The sequence below is a fragment of the Diplotaxodon limnothrissa genome, linkage group LG7 (assembly GCF_057381915.1).
Source record: "Diplotaxodon limnothrissa isolate DT_005_m linkage group LG7, D_limnothrissa_male_GT1.1, whole genome shotgun sequence".
In the NCBI taxonomy this organism is placed as follows: Eukaryota; Metazoa; Chordata; class Actinopteri; order Cichliformes; family Cichlidae; genus Diplotaxodon; species Diplotaxodon limnothrissa.
Genome location: NC_140602.1, coordinates 40,158,449 through 40,174,740, shown reverse-complemented (window position 1 = coordinate 40,174,740; position 16,292 = coordinate 40,158,449). Strand labels below are relative to the sequence as shown.

General features: G+C 39.4%; 1 protein-coding gene across 1 annotated transcript in view; it reads left to right on the top strand.

The window, feature by feature from the left end:
* epha5 (EPH receptor A5) overlaps window positions 1-16,292 on the top strand; it is a 57,006-nt gene that overhangs the window by 28,596 nt on the left and 12,118 nt on the right. Inside the window, exons 4-11 of the mRNA XM_085358067.1 lie at window positions 12-167; window positions 284-622; window positions 9,030-9,154; window positions 10,213-10,302; window positions 10,480-10,549; window positions 10,704-10,806; window positions 14,373-14,440; window positions 15,019-15,144. Coding sequence (XP_085214193.1) covers window positions 12-167; window positions 284-622; window positions 9,030-9,154; window positions 10,213-10,302; window positions 10,480-10,549; window positions 10,704-10,806; window positions 14,373-14,440; window positions 15,019-15,144 — 1,077 coding nt within the window. The remainder of the gene's footprint in view (window positions 1-11; window positions 168-283; window positions 623-9,029; window positions 9,155-10,212; window positions 10,303-10,479; window positions 10,550-10,703; window positions 10,807-14,372; window positions 14,441-15,018; window positions 15,145-16,292) is intronic.

The window sequence follows — 16,292 nt, the reverse complement described above, 5'->3', positions numbered from 1 at the left end:
CTGTCTTTCAGTCTGCAAAGTGGGGTTTTACCGCTCGCTGCTGGAGTCTTTGGCCTGTAGTAAATGTCCACCTCACAGTGTGGCCAGACAGATGGGAGCCACTGCTTGCAGCTGTGAAGACGGATACTTTAAGCTAGACTCTGACCCTTCTAATATGGCGTGCACACGTGAGGATATAACCCCTTTATATTTGCTCATGCTCACTGTCAAGGCTTTTGTTTATCCAAATGCTTCTTTGTATTTCTAGCTGTATCTTCTTCTAAGCCCTTTTCATCTCCCTCAGGCCCTCCATCTGCTCCTCGTAATGCTATTTCTAATGTCAACGAGACCAGCGTCTTCTTGGAGTGGTCCATTCCTATGGATACAGGTGGCAGGAAGGATGTGCGCTATAACGTCATCTGTAGACAGGTTCTGCCAGACAGAAGGGGCTTGGAAGAGTGCGGTCCCAATGTACGTTTTCTGCCACGCCGCACTGGCCTGTCGAACACCTCAGTGATGGTGGCTGACCTGCAGTCACACACCAACTACAGCTTCTTATTGGAAGCCGTCAACGGAGTGTCAGACCTAGCCAAAGGCCATGCAAAGCAGTATGTGTCACTTAATGTGACAACCAATCAGGCAGGTATGTTCCGCCAGATTTGATTCATCATCACATTCACCATACCTGTCCACTCCTCCATTTGAACTTATCCTGAATTCTCCAGCAAAAGTCAAATGTTTTGTCATAACTGCTTCTTCTCCACGCTTATTTAAAATGCCACAGACCAACTGGCATGCTAGATTCATCGCATGACAATCTGGGTTTGATAACAAAGACACCAGATGATCAAATTATCACAGTATTTGTCCAACAAATCTGTTGCTGTATTAATTTTCACTTATGCATTATCCCTGCAGCGAAGGAGAGAACATGACACAGTGGACAGCCTTTTTTGTTGTTTTTGCATCCAGCTATGTCATCGAAAAAGCAGCTTGGTCCTCTCAATTAGGCGCATCAATGAGATTCACAGGAATCTGTGGCATAATGAAAGCTCTGTTATGTGTATGGGCTGTCGTGCGTGGCAGCAGGTGTTATTCTGCATGTCTATCAACAGTGATGGATCATGCTGATGCCATACAAGTTTACATTTGAATTTTAGGTTGGTGAGGGCTATGTTTGCTCAAGTGTGAACAAAAAAACAAAACCTAGGCTGGTGTGATGTTCAGCATTCATCATTTTTGGGAGTATGCATTATATGTGATGCCAGAGCAGCTTAGCAGATCTTTGTAACCATGAAGTCAGCTTAAGCACCAAATGAAAACCACTAAAGTGGCCAAACACATATTGGATAATGAAAGAGTCCAGCTACTTCACATAGCTGTAAATACTGGATGCTTTGTTAGCTTCCTTTTAAATGAAGATTAGGATTCACACTCCACTGGGAACCTATTTTTTATGGGTTAAGAGTTATGTGCTTTTGTTAGTTTTAGTTTTATTTGCTTGTAATGAAATGGGTAGCGCAAAGCATAATGCAATGAGAAAAATGCAAAATTACTACTCTCTTCCCCAAGGCTTCTGTCAGGAGAAAAGGCAAGAGGGGGGAAAAAAAGCTATGTCGAAAGAATGTGTTTGTTCCATCCAAACAGATGGTTTACTGGCAGCCAAAGAATAGCAGTTATTATTAGTAGTATCAATGGGAGGAGCTGTACAAGTAATCAGGAAGGTACAGTTTGTGTTTAGGAGGACAGGAAAAAGAGCGAGGCAGATGGCTGTCTAACAGTCAAGACTACTGGCAGTCCTCTAAATGTGTTGTCACTGTGGCTGTCAGCACACTGAGTGGATTACACCAGACTACACAACTCAAATGCAGTTTATTTCAGTTGTAGCTGGATTAAAGTTAGGCAGTCACTGGACCAAGTGGAGATTAGGGATTACGTTAGATTACACATGGCTGACAGAGTCACAGACCAATAAAGTCTGCTGTACTTTGGCTTGTATCTGGTACATGCTACTGTAAGTGAGGGTGTTTTTTTAACATTACCTTGAAAACAGAATCGTGTGAGCATACTGAGAGCAGCTTGGTGGTTAACAGTTCTAATTAGTACAAATATAAACAAGCATGAATGTACAACCTGGCCGTGCCATCTGAAATGCACTCTAAATGCCTTACTCTGTGTAAAAAAAAAAAGTAGAAAGTAGAAAATAGTAGATATAACACCTCTTTCCAGTGTTATTATTCAGCTAATTATTATCTAGATTCATTAGCCAACATAGCAACATCCTATTCTGAAAGGTGGCTCAAGCGTGAACTTGTGCTTTCCCAGCATGTGTAGGGTTTTCCATTTGAAGTAGTATTTAAAGGTGCTGGGAAAAATAAAAAAATGAGGAAACTAGTAGGCTAGTAAAGAGAGATGGCCCTAATGCTATAGATGTCACCAAGACTCACGTATACCATTAACTGTGCAAAGGTTATAACCCAATCTTCATTTAATATTTTTCTAGGGAAAAAAAGAAAAACGGTGCAACAAATTATTGAAGCATGTGTAAACATACATAGAAATACAATATATTAGGCAAAAGGCAAGGCAGTTTTTCTTTTTAATGTCCTGGCTGAAATTCAACCCCATTCACTTTTATATTTCCCCCCTGACCTCCTTACATCTTAGACAAAGACGTGAACCAAAGATTTCATACAATCAGACCTGTTGCCACTGCATTTCAGTCCAATTCTTGTGTAATTTGGCATACCGCAGCCTTTTCCCCCTGTTTTCTATCCTTAAGAATAAGACCATTTCTGATGAGTGTCCAAAGACCTTCAGAAAGCCTAGGGAACTACTACACTACAATAAACATTACAAGAAAGGAAGAACTCTGCTTGGAAGCAAAAATATTAAAAAAAATAAAGAAAGAACTTTTGTCTTTTGATTGACAAGTAACAGGTCTGTGTTAGTGAAAGAATTTTAGTTTTAGGTAAGAATCCACTTAGAAAGCCATCTTTGTTTATGTAATACAGTTTATGATGCTAAACACTGTGAAACTGTGCTTTAAATATTGCATTTTGGATTCATTTACAACGTTTTTCAATGTCATGATAATGACACAGCCACTTGTGTAATTGTGCTATGTCATTGTACTTGTGTAAAATAATAACAGCAGTGAATGTTGCCTGCAGCTGCTTTGGCTGATTTTATGTAGATTATATTGACTTAGGAGTGAAAACTTTCTAACATCTTCTAGATGTTGCATCTGCTTTTAAAACCAAAATTATTTGTGAATCATTTCACAACAAATGAACTTAAGAGTACTAAAGTTAGAAGTAAGTCCACCCCTAGGAATAATAGATCCTTTTAGCCCAAGGATGTTTTTTGAATACAGCTCCTAGCTCTTTGTAGCAGTGTGCACCAACCGCTGTTTGTGTAATGCGACTCACAAAACCAACAAAGTGAGCACTTCAACTACTGGAAGGCTGTGTATCAAGTGACTAACATTATTTGGAACAATCATTTTCACAATAATCCTGAGGCAGTAATTGTAATGACTGATTTAAAATGTTCTGATCCATCTGCTCTTTAGTGACAGATGTAATTACTAAGTGAAAACCTCAATCAGCAGTTTAACCACCTGCATTTTTGTTGTGCTCGTATGTGACTGGTCTAGAGTGTGCTTCTGCTCTCTGACAGTAAAAACAAGGTACTGAGACAAAACTACTGCTAAGGCTTAGGCAGGGAGAGAGATAGAGTCAGAGGATCTGCTGTTTGATGTGTGAAAAGTGTCACACACGATAAGTTATCCGTGAAATAGGTGATTTCACAGTGTCCCTGCGAAACCCTGCTGAATAATAAAGTGTTGGTTGTTGGGAAGAGGAGATCAGGAGAGGTGAAAAACGGGAGAAATGTACGACAGAGAACGAGAGAACAACAGGGCAGAGGGGGCAAAATGTGGAGGGAAAATGATAGGATGCTTGTGATAAGGAAAGAAAAGGTTACAGCAAGAAGCTGTAACAGCAGGAAAGATAAGCAGAGGACGGAAGTAAAGAGACAATAGTGAGAGTCTGGACATTAACTGCTTGTATACATTCAAAAATACAAAGAGCACTGTTGGAGCATGGAAGCCCACATATTTTTCACTGCTTTGATGTTCCTTGACACACTGGTATATACATTTGATAAGGTGGCTTGCTAGCACCTGCCTTTATGAGGTAGAAATTAATTTTGAAAAGAAAAGTAAGCCACCAAAATGCTCATACAAGTTTCCCTGCAACCCAGTGATTGTTTCCCATATGTTACATTTTAAGCTCTGTATTTGCTCAGACATTGATGAATGTTTGAGTGGAAACAATTAGCATATTGCTCTTTCTACACACTCAAAAAGGAAGCTTTGAAATCTAAATAGTTTCTTTTTGTATTTAATAAGCACAAGTTTTACAGCTTTGTTTTATTAGGATAGCTCTGTCTGTTTTAAAATATCTTATTTCAGGTTATTTGTTCCTGCTGTAGGCACATTGAGTGCCACTTGCACAGTAAATGCTCCCAAATACGTTTTTTCTGCTATTGGCTATTAATCAAATGTACCATGATACATTAGCTTGCGTGTGGTAAAAATGTGCTGCCTGCCACTGCAGCTATTTATTTTACTTTGATGTGGAGCGTGCAATACTGTGCAAAAGTCTTGAACCACCTTTCATTTCTTTAGATGTTTCTAACAGGGAGACAGACTTCCCATTCAGTCCTTGTGCATGACTATTTTCATATGAATATCGTTTTTGTTTGTAAGCCACTTACACTGACCTATGAGTCATTCAATTATCAAAAGACACCCAACTCAAGGTATGAGCCAGTGCGTTTTCTCTACACATAACTTTAAATTGTATCTTTAATCACTTTGTTCCGAACACTTTGTTGCAAAAACACATCATTTGTTTCTATTTCTTTAGTTGAAACTATGATTAACGCCATAGATCACACTGTTTGACAGGTATAACATAGTATTTCTTCACCCAACATTGTGGCTCACAACAATCCCAACACTATCTTAGCAAAGAGGTTATATTGTTGGTAGCATTGCATTCTTTCTGTCTGTATACATGATAGCTCAAAAAGTACTAAATGAATTTAGATAAAAGATTTGTAGGGTTGTAGAGTGTGTTTATTTTAACAATCCATTCAAATTGGCTAACATCCACCAAGGTCGTGAAGGTTAACTCAAGGATTTAGTGGTTTAAAAGGAACAAAAAGCCTTCTAACATATAACTTAGGAAACTGAATCTTATAAGTGTGGTGTGTATTGTCAAAATATAGAAAGGCACCAATAGCTCAGTTGTTTGTGCATTAATTTTCATTTACTTCCTCTAATTTAAAAAAAAAAACCCATTTATATCCTAATTAATCCAGCAACAATAAATAAATGTTATAAAATAAAGGGAGAGTGATGGGAATGGTACAAATGCAAATTCTGTAAATACACCAAATTGGAGCAGTTTATGGTCACAGCATTAAATCTCCAAGCCACAATTAAAATATTCCAGCTATTATATTTTTTTGTCAATATTGATGTGCTGATAGGGAAGTGGATTGTGGCAAGATGCTGGATTGGTGCAAAGCCACTAATCGAATGTATTGCATCAAAAGAAAAGGCAGATTAAAGTTTTAAAGTTCCTCGCAAAATAGATGATAGCAGTTTTTGTACTTTGCAACCCTAGTGAAGACATCTCTGTCCCCTATCTCCAATTCATTCTGTCTCAATCTATCTATCAGTCATTCCGAGAGGGTAGTTATAAGATAAAAACGAGATCGTTGAAAGCCGGTATTGATTTTGGTGATGTGCAGACAGATAGTGGTCTGGGAGATTTATGTTTAGCACTGTGATGATGTTGCTTTTATTTGTTACATTGGATAGCTGTATTCCTCCAGTGAATGGGTTTTACCTTTTCTAAACTCACTCTTTGTAGAAAAAAAAAGTATCAGACGGATAGCAAATAGAGCATTACCAGCCACCAGGCATAAACACCAGGAGTTCATCTTCATTTGCGTTTTCATTGGCATACTGTACGTGCTCATTAGCAGTTATAACACGCAGTGGAAGTGTTTAAAGCTAGAAGTGTCATTACACTGTTTACCCCGTTGTTAAAATAAAAGTGTTGCTGGGTCCCGTCTACACTCTTTCAACATGTCTCCTCCTCGTCTTTCATTTTTCACTTTTTTTTGCCTCTTGCATTCCCTCCTCCTCCCCGTCTCTCTCTTCTATTACCTCTCCTTCTGTCTCGATTGAAAATCTGGGTTTTAAAGCACTTGTTTGAGTGTGAGTGCTATTTTGGTATATACAGATATTGTATATATCTGTATTTGGTGATAAGGAAGAGACAGAACCAAGTGAGCCAAAAAGTGTTTAATCGCTGTGTTTGCCGCAGACCAACATTTCCTGTTTTTATGTGTGCTTCAAATGTAAACCGACTTTGCATTAAGTAAAGCAACAGCTCAGTGAAAGCATGTAAAGTAGCTTGCACATACTTCCAACTAACTAAAATAGGAATGGCTATAGTTTGGATTATAGTCTAGAAAAAGTCAACAGTTTTAGTTTGTCTAAATTGACAGAAAAATTATTTTTTAAGAATTACGAGTTTGCAACCTTGTCGTGGTGGAGGCATTTGTGTGTCCCAGTAATCTCAGGGGCTATGTTGACAAGGGGCTTTCATCCCCTGGTAGGCTCTCCCATGGGAAATTAGTCCTGGGTGAGGGACCAGAAAAAGAGTCATTCAAAAATCCCTATGATTGAAAGATCTAGGAAACAGTTCACCCTGGCTGGGATAGGGTTACCGAGGCCTGCCCTGGAGCCCTGGAGCCAGGTCCATTAAGGGTGCCCAACGGTGAGTGCCTGGTGCCTGGGCCTTAGTCCATGGGGCGCGGCGAGGCACAACCCGAAAAAGAGACATGGGTCCACCCTCTTGTAGGCTCACCACCCGGATGAGCCACTTATGTGCCAAAGGACAATACAGAGTACCCAGCCATCTTGGAGTCCCTCGGTGGGGTACTTGAGGGTACTCCCCCTGTGGACTCTGTCGCCTTATTGGGAGACTTCAAACCTCATGTGGGCAATGACAGTGAGACCTGGAGTGGCGTGATTGGGAGGAACGGGTTTCTGACAAGGATGTCTCCTAGATGCCTCCTGGGTATGGTGTTCCAGGCATGTCCCGCTGGGAGTAGGCCCCGGGGCAGACCCAGGAAATGCTGGAGAGATTATATCTCTCAGCTGGCCTGGGAACGTCTTGGTGTTCCCCCAGACAAGCTGGAGGAGGTGGCTAAAGAGAGGGAGGTCTGGTCTTCTCTGCTGAGGCTGCTTCCACCACGACCCTGCCACAGATAAGTGGAAGAAAATGGAAGGATGGATGGATTATGATGATAAATAAAGATTTTAAAGGCATTAAAGGAACGTAACCTCTATAATTAGTGTCCTTATTGTTTCTTTGTGAAAAATAATGTTTGACAACATTTTTGATGACAATTTTGAGACAAAATCCCTACTTCAAATCTAAGAATGATTTATATAACCCTAAAAATCACTAGCTTTGGTAAAAGGCTGTACCCTCTTTACAAATCCTTTTCAAAACATTTGATTAAATATAGAATGGAAAACTGCATCCATTTTTGGAGGGTGTAAACTTAGATTTTGGTGTATTGTTACCCATAAAGCTGCTGGGAAAATAAACCCTCTCTCTCATCATTGAATCCAGGCTTTATACCATTTAAGCATTGAGTGTGTGTATGTGTGTGAGTTTCGGTCTCTGGTTTCAGGCTTTTAAGATATTCCAGATAACACTTCTGTGCAACCATCCACTCAAGATACAGTTACTGTGTTTGTAGCGATGATTTATTCTCTGTGGACTTCTGCTGAGGCCATTGAAACCTAAACGGTGTTTAGCATTTGCAGTAGCCACACATTCACATGCACATCCACGCGCATCAACATTCACACACACACAGGCTATAGGGATGTTGCCTGAGGGAGCATTTTGCCTAGTTAAAAGCTCTTTATGTGTCAGAGACTCTCCAATTGTCCCTCTGAGAGATGAACCAATAGATCAGGTTACACCAGGATGGCTTTGCAATTGATGTAAACTTGCAGAACAAAGCTCACTTCAAAACTGAAAGGATAAATGACAGAAAAAAGACATAAATGAAAATATAAGCTTTAAAGAAATACAAAGAAAAGAACGAAATACACAAATATCTTGTGCATAAAAGTGACACATTTATGTCGTTATTTTGTTGTTTGTGTTGATTCTACATTAGAAGAGTTTTACAGTGTATTTCGTAACCTTTAATGTGTGCCAAATTTGGTACACTAGACACTCAAATGTGAAGACTTAAACAGTTGAATTCATATGCTTCTCTGGCAGCACATGCTCAGCCAGCAGCAAGACATAAAGGGATGGTTTAATTAGACACAGGTGCACCTTGTTGCCAAATTGCAAACATGCTTCTGAGGCAGAGCTGCTTGGTAACCAAAAATAACATTTTTTGAGCTGGAGCTTGACAGACAAAAGCAAACAACCTCAGAGAGGAGCCTAAATTCCAAACATGAAACTCATAAGAAAAAACATGGCAAATTATGTCTTTGAAAGAAATCACCAAACAGCAAAGATAGATATCCGTTACTGTGTAAGTTGTTACATGAAAAACCTCTTCCTATTGTCGCCAAATTTAAAATCCTCTTTAGGTTTTTTAATCTACAGTTAAATTTTTCATGATTTACAGCAATCACAGCATGCATGACAATTAGTTATGTGCATGTAAACATCAATGGATGAGGTGTCCTCAAAAGAATGATGTCTTGTGAATGCTGATGGGATCCAGCAGATTTTACAACATTGGCACACTTTGCCACGTGCCTTTGTGCCACGGTTTATTAGAGTTTTATGCCTGTGTTATTTAGTTTTAATAATGTGAAATGCAGTGAGAAGTGCAATGGGTTGCATCATATTTAACTGCTGGATTGTGCTATTTATGTTGATACTTCAAACCGTACTATTTTCTTTGAATCTTTGTTTCTGCAGCACCGTCCCCTGTGAGTGTGGTGAGGAAAGGTCATACAGGGAAGAGCAGCATTGCCCTTTCTTGGGCAGAGCCTGATCGTCCCAACGGCATCATCCTAGAGTATGAGATCAAGTATTTTGAAAAGGTAAAAATCTTTTCACAAAGCTGTGTACCTTTGTCTACTGCCCTTGGGCCAGCTGTGTTTTCCTAGTACCTCCCTGAACCTCTCGTACAGTAGAGGTTTCAGTTTTAAAAGCACTGGTTTTCCAGTTTAGTGTTTTAATGTATACAGTTTTGAACAATATGTACTATGAAATTAAATGTACTATACAACAGAAAACTCATTTGTAGGGCTATTCTTGTTCAAGCTTTTGCTTTTAGTTGTACAATAGATATCATATTGACTTTAGTCCACAGACACACACACATCATATAAACATTTCTGTTGATAAATGTCATTTTCAAAGTACATAGCTAGTGACACTGGTTGTATCTGGCCTTTTTTAAGAGTATATATATATATATATATATATATATATATATATATATATATATATATATATATAAGAAACTGACCATATATAAGAAACTGACCATGCTTGAACAACCTCTAGCAGCACTTCCCCTTTGCCCTGTATAACACACCTAATTTGTTACAGCTACAGATGTGTGTATCTTACTGAAATTGTGTTTTAAGCCGGGTCCAGTGAGAAAACTTTGACTTCAAAAGTCTTTGTAACAGCATAATAGCTTTTTTTCCCCCCTTTTTTGTTAAGTTGGACTTAAGTAGGGACAGCAATTTGATGCTTCTGTGCAGATCATTGTTCCTGTGCCCTTCCTCTTTTCTGCCTGTAATCCTCTGATGTCTTCTTTTCTAAGGTCACAATAAAGGTACATTGGAGAGCAGGGTAGGGTTTGTGGTCAGTGGTGAGCTAATGGCATCTGGCTAATGGAGGCAGCATTTAGCTGAGTTAAAACCTGATGTGGTTACAGTTGGAAAAGTGATCCCTACACACAGGCATTTAGACACACTCATGCTCGCATATACCACAGGTAGCTGCGGAGAGAAAGCAGCAATAAGCTATATGCATACAATTTGGCAATACAATTATTGGGGCAACACATTTTTGACAATCAAAAGTACAAAAATGTTAGTAGAACACATGAATAAATTAAGCTAACATTCTCTTTCTTCAACTAAAGGAACAGGACTCCAGTTACACAATAATAAAATCCAAGGATACTGAAATGGTGGTGGAAGGCCTGAAGCCCTCTTCAGCTTACATCTTCCAGGTCAGAAATGGGTTTCACAAATTAAGAGAATGATAATGGAACTGGATGACAAAAGGGAAGGAAAAAATATTTAAATATGTAGCAATGACAAAATAGTTTGTCAGTATTGCCTAAGATCAAGCAAATCCAAATGAATTAAATTGAAGTATGGTGCATGAATGATATGATGCATTACAGGTACGAGCCAGGACCTCAGCAGGCTATGGTGCATTTAGCCGGCGCTTTGAATTCCAGACCAGCCCTTACTGTGAGTACACCAAAGAGAAGGAGAGAATGACAATACAATGAAGTTTAACTTGTACACAACTCCCACCTGTGTTCTGGGGCTGTATCAACAACAGATGCCAGGTGTGGTTTTGTGTTTGTGTACTGTGTGTAATCCCATGTCTTGTCTTTGGCAGTAACTGCTACTAGTGAGCGTGCTCAAGCTTCGATAGTAGCGGTGGCCATCACACTGGCTCTGGTCCTGCTGGCAGTGGTTGCTGGATTCCTGCTCAGTGGGCGGTAAGGCATAACCTATATACCTGCAAAAGAAAATATGATATAAAAGTATATCCATGTGCATGTGCGTGTATATCACCAATATACACGCACATGCACATGGCAATAAAAACAAATACAAAATATTAGCATGAGAGTGCTACTGTGTTACTTTTAATAATGTTCCTGTTACTGGAAATATTGAATTAAAGTTACGGTCTGTAAAATCTAACCAGTAGATGTCAGTAGATTGCAGTCAACGGAGTTCTGTTTTCTTCCCAATTTACCTGCATAATCCTAACTACGGTGGTCACTGTAGGACAAACAGCTCTGGACTTGAGGTGGCTGTAAAATTTAGGGATAGGAGTCCGACAGCAGTTGATGAGTCAGCGAAGTTCGCTGTTGTCTGATGACAGGGATATTGTGTTGAGTTGTTGAGGATATCCTGAACTTTTCTGGTGGCAAGTGCTGTTGTTTTTGACGGTGTTGGCTCCTGTCAGTGGCATTAGTAAAACTTTTTTGGAGTGGCTCAAACATTGTTGAATAAAATGTGAGAAGGCAATCAAACTGTTTATCAGCATGAAAGTGTGATATTTTTGACACTCGAGCCTAAAATTATCTGGCATGGTGTTAACTTATTACCAGCTGTTGTTGATTAGACGGGAAAGTCACATGTCAGTAATTAATTGTGATATCAGGAATAAATAAGTATGTTTACGTACATTATGCATGTTTTCATGTGTTTGAGCCCTGAGTTGGGTTCAGAAGATGAGGCTTGGACATTTTCTAGGACATTTTCTCCAGATGCCAGTTGGATTGTATGTTTCATTCACATTTTTGCTTCTTTCATGAAGAAGCATAGGTATGATCTTTCATTTCATTTTAATTTTAAGGGACAGCTTAGATTGAGCAGTTTGGAGACAAAGTTAGAGAAGCAAGGCTGAGATCGCCTAAACGTGAGGAGGAAGGATAGTGGATATTAGGCGAAGGATGCTGAATATGGAGCTCCCAAGCAGGGGGAAAAGGAAGACCACAGAGAGATTTGATGGATCTAGTGAAGAAGGACATGCAAAGGGTTGGAATGGTACAGGAAGCTTATGGGATTGGGTCAAATGTAGGCAGATGTTCCACTGCGCTAAGCCCTAGATGGAGAAGTTTAATGCTGAGGTTAAGTTTGTTGTTACTGGACTATGAAAGTGCAGTTTAAGAATTTGAAATGTTCAATGGAAGAAGAAAAAAAGAGGTCCAAGAGGTCAAAGACAATTTTTTCTTATTTTCTCCTTATTTAAAAAAAAATAAAATAAAGCAGATAATAGTGCATATTCTTCTCTGTTTATTTTATGTACAATATTGTACGTTAGTTCAATAATGGTCCCTCATCACTTTATCCATTTCTGACCTTATGCTGAGTAAATCTCGTTTCTGTCCCAGATATTTCTCTGTGGTTGAGCAGCATTATGGGATTAGACACATAGCTTGAAGTAAGACTTTTGTGATAGGTCAGGATTAAGGGTTGCTTTTTAGGTTATAACTACAGGCTGGATTCATATCAGTCAAGTGGATTTTCCTCACATCTGGTAGCACAACCTTGCTCATAAGCATTTACCATTTTTCAGTCTACAAGTCTGTCACATTCGCATGCCCCCATGTGCATATGACCTTCACTTTATCAGTAAAGTCAAATTTTTTTAATTATGAAAGAATGTTCCCCACGTGCAGACACAAAACTGCAGACGGAGTGATAATAGACAGTAGAGAAAATAGTCAAAGCCAGAGTAAAAAATCATTAGAACTCGTGTATTCCTCTGTTTCTTCAGGGTAGTTAAGTCAAAGCTCACATTTCAGTTTCTCTACTATATTTTGAGGTTTTCTAAGAATGAAAATACATGTTCGTTTTTCTCCCAGATGCATATTGTTGCTTCATTTACAAAATTTTCTTCTCTCCTTCAGTATTAGGTCATCATTTAAACAGTTTAGGTTTGGTAAATGCACAATTTTAAAAAACTGTATTTAATGTTGAACATAAAATTATGATGTTGGAAAGAATTCAGAAACAAATCAGAACGATACAGAGTTGATTTCTGGTTTAGCCGAACAGAGATGAGGATTGCGGATCATTCCAGGGTTTTGTGTGTGGGGGAGGAGAGATGGAAGAATGCCAAATTTTCCAACGATGGATTTAGGGCACAAGCACCACAACCCCCTCCCACCAATGCATCTCCCACACACCCACTCATACATGACTCTCCAGACTACACACGCGTGCACAGAACACATGTGTGGAGCCTAGCACATACGCACTGGTGTATGCATGGGTTAACACACATGTACGCACACACGCAAACACATGCATGAAGTTGGAGGGCATGCTCAAACCCCTTGACTCAACAAATCCAGCAAACTAAACACCCTCCAGGCAGACACACAAAACACGCACACGCACAAATACAGACACACAGAGTCAACCCTCTCCAGCTGCCCATACAAACCCCTCTAGCCAAGCCTGGTTACCCTACAGAGAGGTCCGATGGGAAAGACTTGGACATGGCCCCGCTGTGTGTGTGTGCGTGTCTTCATCTGTCTTCAAGAACTAAAAGATAGGAAAAATTCTACCATCAAAAATACTTGTTTGACAAATGACTAAAATAAAACAGTAAATTTACATTGCAGATATTTTAATTAGTTACTCTGTATCTGTTCGTTGCGTGGTGTGTTTTTGTGTTTGCATATAGGATCAAGTTTAAATTCATTACACATGTTTAATCTGGGTTATCTGTGATTATCTCTGATGCCAGTTGTAAAAATATTGACTTATAGAAGCGTTTTAAGCACAAACACACAAACATACAAATGAATGTCGGTTTAATCCACCAGGCTTACACAGACATAATGGAAAAGAATATGATATAGACATAAACATAAGCCTTGCGGCTTCAAAAGTTCTGTTTTCAGTCTGGCCTTTCTTAAAAAGTGACAGATCTCTTTTTCCTGTTGCAAAAGTCAGAGTTGATATGTCGAGAAGGGCTTTCTTGGTTATTGATATTTTGTGGAAACTGCATTCCTTTGCTGACATCTTTTCTTTTCAGCAATATTTTTGAACACCTTAAAAGATGGGTTAGCAGATTCAGTGAGAAAATATAAAGCTTATTTTGCACTTAGATTCTTGGGGGAGGTGGCAGGGTTTGCTTTTCTTTGCTTGGGCTATTTTGTGAGATCACTATTCAAAAAGTATATTTTCCTGTGTTTTTGTACTAGTTTGTACTAGGAAATAGTTGCCAAATGATATCACTTTGAGAGGAAACCACAGGGATCATTTCTTTTTTACTGCCTTCATCTCAAACTGCATTAATGCTGGAATTCATTCAGTCTACCTTGGAGACGGTGATAAATGTTAAAATACTTGCGCTCTTTCAAAATAAAAGTCAGATTCTGAGAAATATCATCAGATTTAGTTATTCCCCCTCAGTGTATGTGTCATTGAGACAAGTATCATTTGACAACATTGCTTAGTCGCTGACTTTACATGTGTGTATTTAACAGCACTTTGACATGACACTGACACTAATGTTTTTGGATCACTTCTTCCTTAGGCGCTGTGGCTATAGCAAAGCAAAGCAAGATCCCGAAGAGGAAAAGATGCACTTCCACAATGGCCACAGTAGGTTAAAGCCCAGACTCGTTCTGTATGTGTCTATGTATGTGGGCTTAAGTTCATCCAAAGTTTACAGTACATGTACAGTACAGGGTTCACACAGCGGTCATGTCTGGTCATGCTATCTCCTTTGGCATGTGCGTACTATAAGTACAGTTGACAGTGTTTTGCTAGAGTAGCTATTCACTGAATGGCACTGCCACAAACCAGGCTCATAGCTACCAGCAAACACACAGTTGGCAGACAACACATAGAGCTATGATGACTTATAGATTGTGACAGCTTAATATATTTGTCCACATTTTTGGCATGACACCCTCTATCCATCTTTTGGTATGGAATCAAAGCCAACAGAGTAGTCAGGAAAATAATACCATGTGGGATAGTGTTATATTGATTTGGACTGTGAAATAAAATGTTTAAAATTAGCGTTTATTATCTGCATGCCAAATTTGCAGGATGGATGAAAAGATGGTTGTCTTCTGGGAATAATTAATGGCACTAATTAATACATGTATCTTTTTTTTAGGCGTATGAATCTATTGTACTCAAATAATAATGTTGCTCTGTGTGTGCTTCTGCAGTAAAATTTCCAGGGGTGCGTACTTATATCGATCCCCTCACCTATGAAGATCCCAACCAGGCAGTGCATGAATTTGCCCAGGAGATTGACGTTTCATACATCTCCATTGAAAGGATCATTGGTGCTGGTGGGTAAAAAATAATGTCTGCATCTGTGTGTGTACACCTTGGAGATCCACTGTTTCATATTTGGAGCATCAGTTTAAGCCTGTCTGTGTTATCCTTAATTCAGAACCACAAAGGTAAACCTGTTTAATCGGTGCCCTGAAACAGCTTAACGTCACAAAATGCCTTATTAAAACATAGACTAATAGCATAATGACTCGAGCCTAATTCTGCCTTCTGTAGTGTTGAAACATTTTCTCATTAACACTACTGCAGTGTATCGTATTTTCTACAACCTTCATAAACCTGTCACATTCATAATTGCATAAGCTTGCATAAGTTAAGAGTGTGCTTAAAAGCAACATTGTGCACAGACATAAATAATGTTTCTGTCATGGTCCTGAGTCTGAGGACTCAGTGTTTTGTGTTCCTTATGCTTTTGTTCATTCAGAGTGTGTATTCTGTTGTGATTTTGCCATTTGTTAGGTTTCTGTTCTTTGCCTGCCTGCTTCCACTTCTCTGTGTTCCCTCTGTCTGTCCATGGTGTTATTGTGTCTGCTCATGAGTCTGCCTGTCAAGTTCAGTGTCCGGTCTGGTTCTCTGTGTCTGTTAGTTTCCTGTTTTATTCTGAAAGTTCATGTCTCATGTCAGTGTGTTCAGTTTTACCTCTCCCCTGTCTCGTTAGCCTTATTGCTCCCAGCTGTGTCTCCCTCCTGTGGCCCATTCCCTGATTACTCCCCGTGTATTTAAGCCCTGTGTTTTCCTGTGCTCTCTGTCACGTCGTCTGTTTAACTCCATGTCAGTCTGCATTATTCTGTTACCTGGTATTCATTCTGCGTCTCTCTGCCATCTCTCTTTGTGCATTTCGCTCCTCCCGTGAGTGTCTGGTTTAAGTTTTGTTCTTTAGTTTTCCCAGTTTAGGTTTGTTTACTCCCCGCTCTGCTCTTCCTGTTTTGTCACTTTATCACCTCTGCAAATAAATTTTCACTCGCACCCCAGTCAGTGCCTGCATCTTGAATCCTTTTCTCAATTCACCACACGACTGCTGTGCAGCCGTGACAGTTTCCACTGACAAAAATTTTGACTGACCACATTTATTAGCTTCAAGCGCTTTAGCCAATTTCAAGATTGGCCCCTTAAAGTAAAGAATATAAGCTGTACGAACACAGTG